The following is a 13,122-nucleotide window of genomic DNA, read 5'->3' on the forward strand; positions in this document are numbered from 1 at the left end:
AAAGGATAATTCCGAGCCTTTGGCGTGAGACGAACTCGATAGCTCAGAGGTAGAGCGCCTGACCGGAGACCAGGAAGTCGCAGGTTCGATTCCCGCTCGAGGTTGTGAAATGTTTCTTTCATACCATGGCATGATTGTGATTATAATAGTATTTAATTCATTAATATGTCACATCAACGGACGTATATACGTCACCCAACATCGTAAGATGAAGATTGAATTTTATGTTGTTTCTGATGATTTTGTCCATGTGTGTGGCTAGTTTGTGTGCTGGTGCCTGTTTGTAGTTGATTAGAGGTCTGATTGGTATGTTTTCTTTATGTATCTTAGGTAGTGCATTGAGTTTAGGTGCTGCTGGTTTGATAGGTTTGAGTTGTTGTTTCATGTTGTGCGGTATTACGTGTTTGCTTTTGTTGATTGTGTTTTTTATTGTGTTGTGGTATTGTGTGGTGGGATCTTTTTCAAGTTCTGTGATGTTGTTTTGTTTAAAGTATGTTTCTATTTTGTTGCGTAGGTCTTGTTTGTATAGTATTACTGTACAATTGCCTTTGTCTGCTTTGGTGAAAATGAGGTTATGTTGTTGTTGTTTTGCTTTTAGTGTTTTTATTGTTATATGTTCTCTTTTGTTTGTGTTGGGTTCGTGTATTTTGTTTATGTGTCTTATGATATCTTGTCTGATGTATTCTTGGTGTTCTTGTGTTTTGTATTGCTGTTTCCGTGTTGATGATTGTCTGTGTTTTTTGTTTTGGTCCTGTGTTGTTGTGTGGTATGTTATGTTTTAATCCTTTTTCTAATAGAATGGTTTCGTTACGGTTGAAGGTTATGTTTGTTGTGTTGTGTATTTTTGGGTGGAATTTGTGTTCTGATTTGTGTTTTTTTGTTTGTTATGTTTTTAGTTTTGCTATCTTGGTATTGTGTCGTTTCTTTATTTTGTGGCTGATGTTGGATATTATTTCGTTGGTGCGTGTTATGATTTCTTCTAGTTCTGTATAGTGAGTGATGTATGCTAGATGTAGATATGTTTTGTATGCGTTTGTGTTATGTTTGTTTTTCATGTAATGTAGGTGTTTGATGTTGTTATGTATGTGTAATTTCTATGCTTGGGTTTTGGTTTTTTGAGCTATGTGTGAGGTGTTTTTTATGTGTATTTGTGCGTATTTGGGTGTGATATGTTGGTTTAAACATGTGTGTTTATGTGGTACAACCCAAAAACCAAGAACTCAACACACTAGAACAATATGAAATATACACACACTAAAACACACCCTGATCAAATTCTCAACACAAAGATCAATTTCAGAATACACACATTATTTGACACCACATTTCAACACTTTTCAACAATCGAACACACCCACACAACAGGCAGCGAAGTTCGAGATGACGCCGAGATCTAGTAGGCTCTGAGGATGGTGTGAAGAAGCACCGAAACAGCTGTAAGCCGCACATGCTTACACAATTAACACGAGTAAGATCGCCATTTAATCAATTATTTAAAACATTTAAGGTTCGTATTCGCCTAATTTACAGGTTAGAATCTCCTTCATTAAAATACAGTATTGATAGATACTCGAGATACCTGCTTTAATTTTCTCATACGCATTAAACTTTTCTTCATTTTGTTGTATTTCACAGAACACACAGCTACAGGCCTGTGTTTAATTAATATAATTGAACAACTTCTCTCGGCCAGAACGCCGTGTTTTTTTTTCGTGGTTTTTGGAATCGTAATATTTTCGAATCCCAGCTGTCAATTCCTTCAAAGAATTATCAAATCTTTGATCGATTAGAACTTGTTCTTACTTACTTTAAAGAATGTTAAAGTATTGTAAGTGATTTGACAATAACACTTGTAAAATATTAATGAAACAATATCGATAGAAACCCAATTACAGTATAATAGTTCGTAAAATTCTGGAAAGAAAAGGTTCTGTTCTACTCCTTCTTTCTTCCTAATGCCCTTACAAATATCTGATTGAACTAATATGGAATATGGTAAAATCACACATAAGAGAAAGGAATGTACAACAATGTCACCGACAAAGTAGATGAGGGAGACTGAAGAATGAGGAATATTATTAGTTATATTGTTCCCATTTTGTGCTGTATTTCATATTTCATTTCATTTTATGTATACTGTTAAATAACGCTTACAATTTGTTGTATATTTCTTTGTTAAATTATTTCATTGATACCACTGAAGTTCTTATAATGTGTGCTATTAGCAAAGTCGCATATAGCATGTGTCGTGTTATTTCATTATCGGAAACATTATTTGTAATAGAACCGGTCTATAGACTAGACAATGTCCTTTTATTTCGCAATCGCAACACAAGTTTGCAGCGTCTGTGCTTACTATCCAAATGCGAAATGGTCACATTCTATTTAAACCTAACATGTATATATGGTACACTGCGTAAATTAAACCATATATCTAGGGTCTGCTTGTAGAAAATGCCTTTCATATTCAATTCAGAAAAAAAATATATATATATATATTTTTTTTTTTGGTTGCATAGTAAATAATTTCTTTTATATGTAGCCTATGCCTTTTGATCTACTCTGTATGATCGATATGATAAAGGATCTGAACTGTTACGAAATGCGTAAAATGTAATACTATGAAAAGGTATCTGTAACCTCCTCTACACTCATTTTTACTTTCTTTCTTATTACAAAGAATATAGGGATCATTTTCAGTGAAAACGATGAAGTTTCATATGGATAATAAAATTGTCGACTAAAACGGTAGGCAATGTGTACAAAAACAAATATACGTCAATTAGAATATATTTCCCTAGAAAGGCGGGGTACTCGGCAAGACGTAACGTTACAAGTCCAAAGATGGCGATTTCGATTCCCAATGAGATCATGGATTTCCTCCATCCACCTTAACCTTGCAGCCGCACTATGGCCCTGGGGTTTACTCGCCTGTAATAGAAATGAGTATAGTCCGGGTCAGTTTACTTTATACCAGCGATGTCAGACAGGGACTAAACGGAGCGGAGCGCTCCACTAGTCTGGTTGCGTGCTCCGGTGTTTCCACAGACATAAGCAAATTCAAGCTCCGATCTAGCTAAACAACCGGTATTGGAGCTTACAACTCTGACTCTACTGCTTTATACCCTAAGAGTGAAACCTGACCATTTCCCCCCCCCCCCATTACTACATATGCTAGTGGTTGTGGTGATTTTATAGTTTGCAGGTTGAATTTTCTTTTCCCAACTTCGTTTCGAATTTCGATACAAATACTATAAATGGTAGTGATTTTGTAACTGTTATGTTGGCAACTGAGACAGATGTTGCCGGTACTGGAGTTCCATGCAATTAAAATTTTACTAGATTTCTGAGCCGGTTACTGGAAACTAGTGAAATTTGAACATACTAATAAATAATTAATATCAGTATTAATATTAATTATTATAAAGACAAAGTATGTGATTATGTCTCGTGACCAGAATACTGTACGAAATGGAAATATAAAAATTAGAGATTTATCCTTCGAAGAGGTGGAAAAATTCAAATATCTTGGAGCAACAGTAACAAATATAAATGGCACTCGGGAGGAAATTAAACGTAGAATAAATATGGGAAATACGTGTTATTATTCGGTTGAGAAGCTTTTGTCATCTAGTCCGCTGTCAAAAAATCTGAAAGTTAGAATTTATAAAAGAGTTATATTACCGGTTGTTTTGTATGGTTGTGAAACTTGGCGTCTCACTGTGAGAGAGGAACAGAGATTAAGGAAGTTTGAGAATAAGATTCTTAGGAAAATATTTGGGGCTAAGAGGGATGAAGTTACAGGAGAATGGAGAAAGTTACACAACGTAGAACTGCACGCACTGTATTCTTCACCTGACATAATTAGGAGATGGGCAGGGCATGTAGCACGTATGGGCGAATCCAGAAATGCATATAGAGTGTTAGTTAGGAGACCGGAGGGAAAAAGGCCTTTGGGGAGGCCAAGACGTAGGTGGGAGGGTAATGTTAAAATGGATTTGAGGGAGGTGGGATATGATGACAGTGACTGGATTAATCTTGCACAGGATAGGGACCGATGGCGGGCTTATGTGAGGGCGGCAATGAACCACCAGGTTCCTTAAAAGCCATTTGTAAGTAAGTATTAATATTAATACTGTACATAATAGTTATTTTATGTGTTGCGTGGTGGTTACAATTCAAGACTATAGTCAGGTAGGTGTAAATAAATATAACATACTTGCGTGTGATAATGCTGGTGGGTAATCCATTGAAATACCATTTCACATTTTAATGAATTCCTTTCATATTTATATTTGTATTACAATAATATCAAAGAGAGGAAAAGGCATAGCAGCGACTCCACCAAGAAAGCGTAAAGCGTGCTGCGAGAATGGAGATAACTTCTCCAATTGGCATTCTGTTTTTTCAGATTTAACCGAAAGAAAGTAATGAAGACGGAATTACGCTCACGGAGACAGCAATTATAACTAGAATAGCAAAATTATTAGGAGTAAGTATTCTTAAGCATACATTTCATAGTGGTATTCGGTTTTCGGAGTTATTACTAATAATTTCATGTGGTCAAACAAAATACATTTTTAGGTTAGGTCTCGTGAATCAGTTGCTTAGTCAAACCAACGAATATCATATTGCTGGACAAAATACCTAACATGTTGATTCCTTTCTCGTATAGTTTGGCTACGAAAATATGTTACAAATTTTGGTCTATTTAGAATAACCTTCCAACATAAAGGTAAAGTACGGTGAGTAAATAAGTCATTCAGTACATAGGATCGTGATTTTACTTCATATGGTGATATCTGGTAACAGTTCGCAAAACTGACAAGACGGCAATATTTGCTGTTTAGGAACTGTTCTTGCGTGACCCTCACTATACCAGGGGAATTTTCTTGATGGTAAAGGTGGGATTAATATCCCTATTGCTATTAATGTATTAATGCCAATTGTCTGTACAGGTGGGAACCTTAAACATCCACTACCCTGTGGGCCTTCATGCCTGTAATAGGGATGACATTACCTTTACTTTACAAAGACAGACAAGTGACGGGATACAGTACTTCAAACCAATCTTTCTGTGTAAAGAGATGATGCAGAATTATATTTTCGTGAACATTATGAAATGAACTTTTTCCATTAACACAACATTTCTTTTTCTTTCAAATAAATAAGAAATTATACCCTTGAACACCAGACAGTTCTAATTTTGGTGTCAAGCGTTCACATTTCACTTTATTATACGCACACTTAAAAATTTTCAGAACCAATTTAAATTTCTTGTAACACTTTCAAATAAAAGTAGTTTATTTCGAAATTTATAGCTTTAAGCTGCTTCTACACGATCAGATTTTTCATCCAATACTATACTTTACAGAAAACTTATCAAAGATTATAATGTCAAATAATAATGTCAAATAGGTTTGTGAATAATAATGTCAAATATTCACAAACTTATCTGAACTCAATATGACATTTAAATTTATCAAAGATTTCCAAAGACTGGTCAAAATTGAAATGGATTTGTCAAAGATAAGTTCATATTACTAAAGATTTGACAAGATCGTGCTTCAAGTTTATTGTATCCTATGTAGGCGTACCTACCAAATATATTTTTAACTAATGGCGGATTCTTGACTGTTCATAATTCACTCATATGAAGGCAGTTGTATAGACAAATTTATCGACAGAGTCAATGCCTAGGATGCGCCATAGAATGTTGGTCTACATCCACGATAAGACGAGACGAGACGAGACGAGACGAGACGAGACGAGACGAGACGAGACGAGACGAGATGTGTTGGGATGCCACAGGGAAACCGGAGCTCCTGGAGAAAACCCCTGGTTGTCTGGACGACGAGCTTGCCCAATACAAGTTATAAATCGGGGGATCCAAGCCGGGTCCACAGAATTATAAGTTCAGCGCTCTATTCACTAGACCTATCTACCTACCAAATATTACTTACTTACTGGCTTTTAAGGAACCCGGAGGTTCATTGCCGCCCTCACATAAGCCTGCCATTGGTCCCTATCCTGAGCAAGATTAATCCACTCCCTACCATCATATCCCATCTCCTTCAAATCCATTTTAGTATTATCCTCCCATCTACATTTCGGCCTCCCCAAAGGTCTTTTTCCCTCCGGCCTCCCAACTAACACTCTATATGTATTTCTGGATTCGCCCATACGTGCTACATGCCTGCCCATCTCAAACGTCTGGACTTAATGTTCATAATTGTGTCAGGTGAAGAATACAATGCGTGCAGTTCTGTGTTGTGTAACTTTCTCCATTCTCCTGTAACTTCATCCCTCTTAGCCCCAAATATTTTCCTAAGAGCCTTATTCTCAAACACCCTTAATTTCTGTTCCTCTCTCAAAGTGAGAGTCCAAGTTTCACAACCATAATGATAACGGGTAATATAACTGTTTTATAAATTCTAACTTTAAGATTTTTTGACAGCAGACTGGATGATAAAAGCTTCTCAACCGAATAATAACAGGCATTTCCCATATTTATTCTGTGTTTAATTTCCTCCCGAGTATCATTTTATATTTGTTACTGTTGCTCCCAGATATTTCAATTTTTCCACCTCTTCAAAAGGTAAATTTCACAAATTTTTAGGAGATTACTTGTTGTATTATGGGGAAGGAAAGGATAATCACCAATTAGGAACAGGATTCTGTATTCATAGAAGAATAAAATCAGCACTAAAAAAGATCGAATTTATCAGTGATAGATTATCGTTTTAGTACTTAAGGGTAGATGGTAGTAGTTATAAATGCTCACGCCCCTACAGAAGAGAAAGACGACCATATAAAGGATAGCTTCTATGAGGAATTGGAACGACTTTTGATCAGGTACCTAGATATCACATGAAAATTTTATTGGGAGATTTCAAACCAAATATTACAATATAAATATGTAAATCCTTCGAAGAATAAAAATTAACTACCATAATATACAAAGCAGTATTAGTGTTAATTAACTGTACGGTAGGTACCCTAAAACAAAAAAAAAATCATGAGTGCATATTGTTTTAAAACCGAATATTTAAGATACTGTAAGTATATGCCTAGGATATACAGTAGCTTAGAATTTTCTTCAATCATATAATACATGGATTGGTACTTAACTCGAGGTATCTGCCTTGCAATTTCCTCATACACATTGTTTCTTCATTTTATTGCAGTATTCCACAGAACCCATTTCGTAGAGCCATGGGTTTAATGAAAATAATTGAATTAACTCCAGAACAACGTTTCTCGGCCAGGACGCTAGGTTTTTGTGGTTTTTGGCGCCATAATATTTTTCAATCCCCTTGATGAATTCTTTTGAAGAATCAAGTCTTTGATAGATTAGATGGTGTTCTTATTTATTTTCAAGAAAATAAAATACTTTTAAAGTATTGTACGTGAATTGATAAAAAATTTGTAAAATATTGCCATATCTTGAAAAGTTTTGTAAAACGTTGAATTTGACGAAAATCTTATCGTGTACAAACAGCTTAAGTCACATTGAAAATTGCGTAAACTGATTCTCTTACATTAATAAATTTCTGGTATCAGACTTACTTGTGAAGACGCGGACAGTGATATCAGGAGAGGCGTTCAGTCGACGCAAACCCTCCCGTTGGATTTCTTCCTCGTCATGAAACAGACAACTGAACTTGAGGGTCAATTTGCAGCCGGGGCGCAGTTTGGAGAACTCCAGGATGAAATCTGCACATCTGGCGCAAGGCGAGTACGACAGATACATATCAATAGACCTGAAAAACGTAATGTAATATAACTAAAAATTAAATACAAAGGACTAACAAGAGAACCGTCCCAGGTCGTGTAGCTTGAATTTAATGAAAATGCACATTTAAGCTAATTTTCATTCTTTAAGAAACATGGTGATAGTCGTTCGTTTCGCTTTTTCCTCGTTTACGAAATATGACTTAAAATTTTATGCTACTTATGCCGCTTCTTGCGCGCACTCGGATCCTCATAGTTCCGCGACATCGTAACACAGCTCTCGCATTAATGTTCTAGTCTATTTTCTTTTTCTCGTAACTCACATTAATAGGGCCTAGAGTGCTCTTGCTGGAATTCAAACTCAATTTGAATTTAAAATATGTATTAACTTTGTGACTCACCTTAAATATGATAGTGGGATTCGAAATGAAGTGGTCGGAACAAAGAGCCATTGAATAATACAAACATTTTATATAGTCTGGTTTTTCATACTTTCCTGTAACACACACACACACACACACACACACACACACACACACTATTTCCCACATGCAACATTCTTGCAAGAACGTTACCAAACTTTCTCACATGTTTCTCCGTCAAATGTCCACATCTCTACCACGCGTATATTAGCATGGCTTAGGGGATAGGTAAATGAAACTGTTGATACACAGCAGAATGGAATGTCATTATGAAGCCCCTATCGTGCAATGTGTCTGGAATGTTTTCACAGATACATAATTTTATGTCTGAAATACTCTTCTAGTCTTCGAATTACAATTTCATATTGTCTAAAAGAATACGCATCCAAGGGTAGCAAAAATCTTGTAGTTTTGAAGGGATAATTTTTATTTTAATTGTCTTACCATGTAAGGTACTGTTTACTTCTTCAAAAGTAAATAATAGTATCATCTATCTGACCACCCCAGGAATCCAGAAGTAGTAGTGTGTCTTTCTTAACATCCGAGAGAAATACATCTCTTAACCATCTTCTCACGTGACTTTTTTGTGAGTTTACAGGAACTGCTTGCATCGACCACGACGTTAAATTGCTTATAATTGTCTACACGTTGTTTTACTTTAGGTCCAAATTCTCCTTTCGATTCTTGAAAGCATAGTATATACAAACGTGTTCCTAGGCTTCCAGCTACTACTACTGTATTAATGTGAGTTAAGAGAAAACAAATTGAATAAGAGCAACAAAAAAATAATATAACGAATATTACATATTTAACACGAGTAAGTCCACTAGTTCATCAATTAATTATATTCAAGTGTTAAAAGTGATGTACGCAAGATTCAAAAATGGAAAAAATAATACTTACTGTAACATCTAAAATGTAAATCTACGTACAATCAAGAAAATAGAAAATAGGAACTAAGCACTGATACTAAAAAAATTAAGAATATAAAATATATAAACAAATTAATATAATAATAAAATAGTATAATATAGGACTTAATACAATATAATAGAATATCATAAATATTACACAGTGCAATATAGCACACCACAGCAGAGCACAGCATAGTATAATATAATATAATATAATATAATATAATATAATATAATATAATATAAAACATAACGTAACGTAACGTAAACATAACATAATATTATAATATAATATAATACTGTGTGACATAGAAGTCAGTTGACAAATGGGCATAATTTCTCTAATTGGAAATAGAATTTATTGTATACAGTATGTGGACTACTGTAAATGTTAAAAATATGCCGATTACTTGAAGACAGTGCCTCACTCGATCCTGACATTCTTCTTTCACGCTTTAAAGTGTTGCATGTGGGATGTGCTGGATAATATGGGTGATCCTTTGTTTCAAGTCATCTATAGATGTAGGTTCTATCTGAGAAACGTGCTGTTTCACAAATTCCCATAAAAAGGAATCAAGGGATGTGAGGTCTGGTGATCGTGGAGGCCATGACTGAGGTCCACCTCGTCCAATCCAGTGCACACCGAACATCTCATTTAGTTTCTGGCGAACTGTTAGAGCATAATGTGCCGTGGTCCCTTCTTGTTGAAACTTATCCGTTTGTTCAGTGGCAAATCAAACAGGAACTCCATTACAGTGCTGCCCAGAAATTCCACATATTTGTGTTGGTTTACATTTCCATCTAAGAAATATGGTCCCACAACCATATCACTTAGTATTTTATACCACATCATAACTTTTGAAGCACCGGGTTGTTTTAGCTTCACGCATCCATCTTCGGTTTTCTTAGAACCAGTATCGTGCATTTTGTGTAGGAGCGTGCCCATCCAGAAAGTATAAGTATTCGTCACTGAACAGAACATGCTGAATGTATAGAATCTATCAATACGCAAACGCTGTGTGATCCATTTGCAATATGTTCGCCTCTTGAGTGGATCTTCTTCTTGCATTGTGTGTAAATGCTATAATTTATAGGGGTGAAAACATGCAGATTTCAATATTCTACGAACAGATTCTCTACTAATACCACTTTCTCGAGCCACATAGCGCATTCACCTTTTAGTATTGGCCGTCATCTTCGCAATCATGTCTATTGAATGCTGTCCAGTAGCAGATTTGGGACGAAAGGTGGAGAATTCCAGCGGTACAAAAGGGAATATGTACTGCCAACCTAACAGTACAAATGAAAAATGTCACTCAAATTACGGACATCTCGTAGGGAACACATCATTATGTTACTTTGTACAATAATTATTTCAGTTTCACAATTAATATTGTTTCCATTTTGTTGCTGATTTCTAAGTCACACGGTATAATATATGATATGATATTTTTACTTTGGATTGTCGTAGCTTTTCTGCTTGTGTTGTATGTGTCGGAGAGCCTTGACTTCAGCGTGGTCTCCAGTGCAACATTTGCTGAACTTCCAGAAAATTTCTTGCAAGCACTCGAAACGTGCCTTTGCCATCACTACGCAGCTCCTGTGGAAAAAGGGGCGTCCGTTCTTGTAAAATTCATCCCATCTTATTTTCAACAAATAGCGCTTCTTTGATAGAATAATCTGGTGCGGCTGGGCAATATTACTGAAACCTCTTCCGGCAAAGGACACGTAATGTCTTCGGCGGAAACTCGTTTGTACTTGTGGCATAGGAGAGCTCTTGTTTCAATTGTCTTACGTAGATGAGACTCGTTGCTAGGAAGTCCAGAGCATGGAAACGAAACAGTAGCCGGTAGCAGATGGAATCCTGGAAGAAAGACGATGCATGAAAATAGCGATTTTCAACTGATCCGTGCTGTTGAATGGGATGTGAGATCATTATAGCAAGCGGTAGGACTGGTAACTAACAGACAATTAGTAACTATAACATAAGAATGAATGGGAAGAAAGTATAAGGACAAAGGAACAAAAATAAAATGGGTTTAAAATTAATAGGGAAAAAGAGAAACGGTTGGAACAATTAAGTAAAAGAGAAAAAGCTTTAGAAAGAGAAATAAAGATATGATAAAAAGAAAGGCGAATAAAGTAAGAGAAAAGAAAATGAGGGGGAAGAAACACAGAGAAAGAAGATAGTGAAATGAAGACAGAAGGAGAAAAGGGAAAGAAAGGTCAAAAGAAAAAAGAAAAGATTTGGAAAACGAAAAGATAACAAGAAATGTTTTGAGGAAGATAGAAAGTCAAGAATAAAGTATATGGCAAAAGATGAAAATATAACTAAGAAGGAAATGATAAGGAAAACAGAGAGTAGAAGAGAAAGAATTAAAAAAAATTAAGAATGAGGAAGAAAAGTGACACGATATTCATAGATGCTTGTAATTGTTGGGTGGTATTGTGACAGCAATTAATTGGTTCTTATTTATAGGCTAATAAAGTTTGTAGATTGACTGACAGTGAAATAAATTTACTGCAATTTATGTGTTGTATTATTAATTATTATTTTTGGATTTTTCTTTTATTAAATGTACACTGAAACCTCTCATTTACGGACATCGAAGGGACGTAACAATCTGTCCACATCTGGGAGGTGTCCTTTATTGGGAGGGAGGCTCCCCACTCTAACATTAAATGTATAATATGCATTATGTATCCCATCACGCTTTAAATTAAATGTATTACTGTAGCTTAATTCTAAATGCAGTGTACTACAGTAAATTCTTTGCAACTTTCACTACAGTAGATAAGACCGAAAAAGGAAAATACAGTACTGTGCCATGCAATTTTATTCTACGTCTACAATTATGCAGTACTGTAATTTACAGTTTTCAACTTAGCCTTTACGTTCAAGTGCCATGTCTCTCGAAACAGAACAACTGATTGGAGAGAAGAGAATAATCCTACTAATCCAATCGTATGTCGAATACAATTTCACGAGCGCGGAAACCTTGGACCCATCAGACAGGTTAAATTTTATGACTCTGTTTATCCCCCCACTTTCAGCTAACAACGGGTAGCCTACGAGACCCTTACTGTCTTCTTTCATGTTAAGGAATTTCTGTACAGTGCTGAAAACTAAATTTTCTATTTTTGTAACACATTAGGTCTTGAAAACAAAATTCTGTCCGCAGTCAGGAGGTAAAGCAAGCTTTAGGATTGTGAAACAGCTGTCTGTGTCCGTGTCTGAGAGTGTCCGTAAACAAGAGTTAAATTTATCATTATTTCTATATTATTTCAGGTGGGACATAAAACTCTGTCCGTATTTGAGGAGTCTCCGTATCTTGGTATCCGTAAGGAGAGGTTCCACTGTATACCATATCTGTGCAAGTATTTCAATAGGCCTATTTTATTGAGTAGTTGTAGTTGCGATTTTCTCTAAGTCTCCAAATCGTGGTCCTATTTTATTACCTATAGACTATTTTATGCATTGTATGTCTCGCTCCGAAGAGTCGCGGTCTAAGTTATCATGCCTGGACTTGGATAGGAATGAGCGCTGGTTCGGCTCCTCATGGGAAAAAAAAAAATTCTCTCGAAATTTTGGCCAGTGTATGGGACCGGTGCCCACCCAGCATTGTGATTTTCTTGTTAGGTTCCATGTTTCAATGCGACTGTATCAAGACTGTTCCTTTGCATGCACGATGGGTTTGTTCATTTTAGAGGTTTGTTCACTTTGTTAATGCATAAGAAATGCATTAAAACAATTATTTTGGTTACTGTTTTACTCGTCTTGTCTAACTGGACTCCTCCAACTATTAATAGATAGTGTCACTACATTGTGACTACATTCCGTAACGTTTTCTCCATTTCACCCTCAAGCATAAACGTTTCACATTAAGAAACGCAGGGCTATAAAATGATAGGATAGAGAGTAAGAAAAAGGACTGAAATAACGGAAGAAGAGTAGAAAGAGGAAATAGGTAAAAAGAGGAAGAGAGATATGGAACCCAGTGTCATAACATGGGCCCGGATATATATGCACTGAAAATACTTAAAATATGCAT

At 35.8% G+C, this 13,122-nt stretch overlaps 1 protein-coding gene across 5 annotated transcripts in view; it reads right to left on the minus strand.

Moving 5' to 3' along the window:
* The window catches only part of LOC138696154 (serine-rich adhesin for platelets-like), a 71,364-nt gene that overhangs the window by 39,179 nt on the left and 19,063 nt on the right, over positions 1-13,122 (minus strand). For 3 of the 5 annotated variants that reach the window (XM_069820722.1, XM_069820724.1, XM_069820723.1), the window contains 2 exons: positions 10,527-10,934; positions 7,570-7,763 (listed from right to left, as the gene is read on the minus strand). In XM_069820722.1, the coding sequence (XP_069676823.1) occupies positions 7,570-7,763; positions 10,527-10,837 (505 nt within the window). In that variant the 5' untranslated portion in view covers positions 10,838-10,934. Of the gene's footprint in view, positions 1-7,569; positions 7,764-10,245; positions 10,499-10,526; positions 10,935-13,122 lie in introns of those variants that run through there. The other 2 variants (XM_069820726.1, XM_069820725.1) reach the window with 2 other exon arrangements.

The sequence above is a fragment of the Periplaneta americana genome, chromosome 3 (assembly GCF_040183065.1).
Source record: "Periplaneta americana isolate PAMFEO1 chromosome 3, P.americana_PAMFEO1_priV1, whole genome shotgun sequence".
In the NCBI taxonomy this organism is placed as follows: domain Eukaryota; kingdom Metazoa; phylum Arthropoda; class Insecta; order Blattodea; family Blattidae; genus Periplaneta; species Periplaneta americana.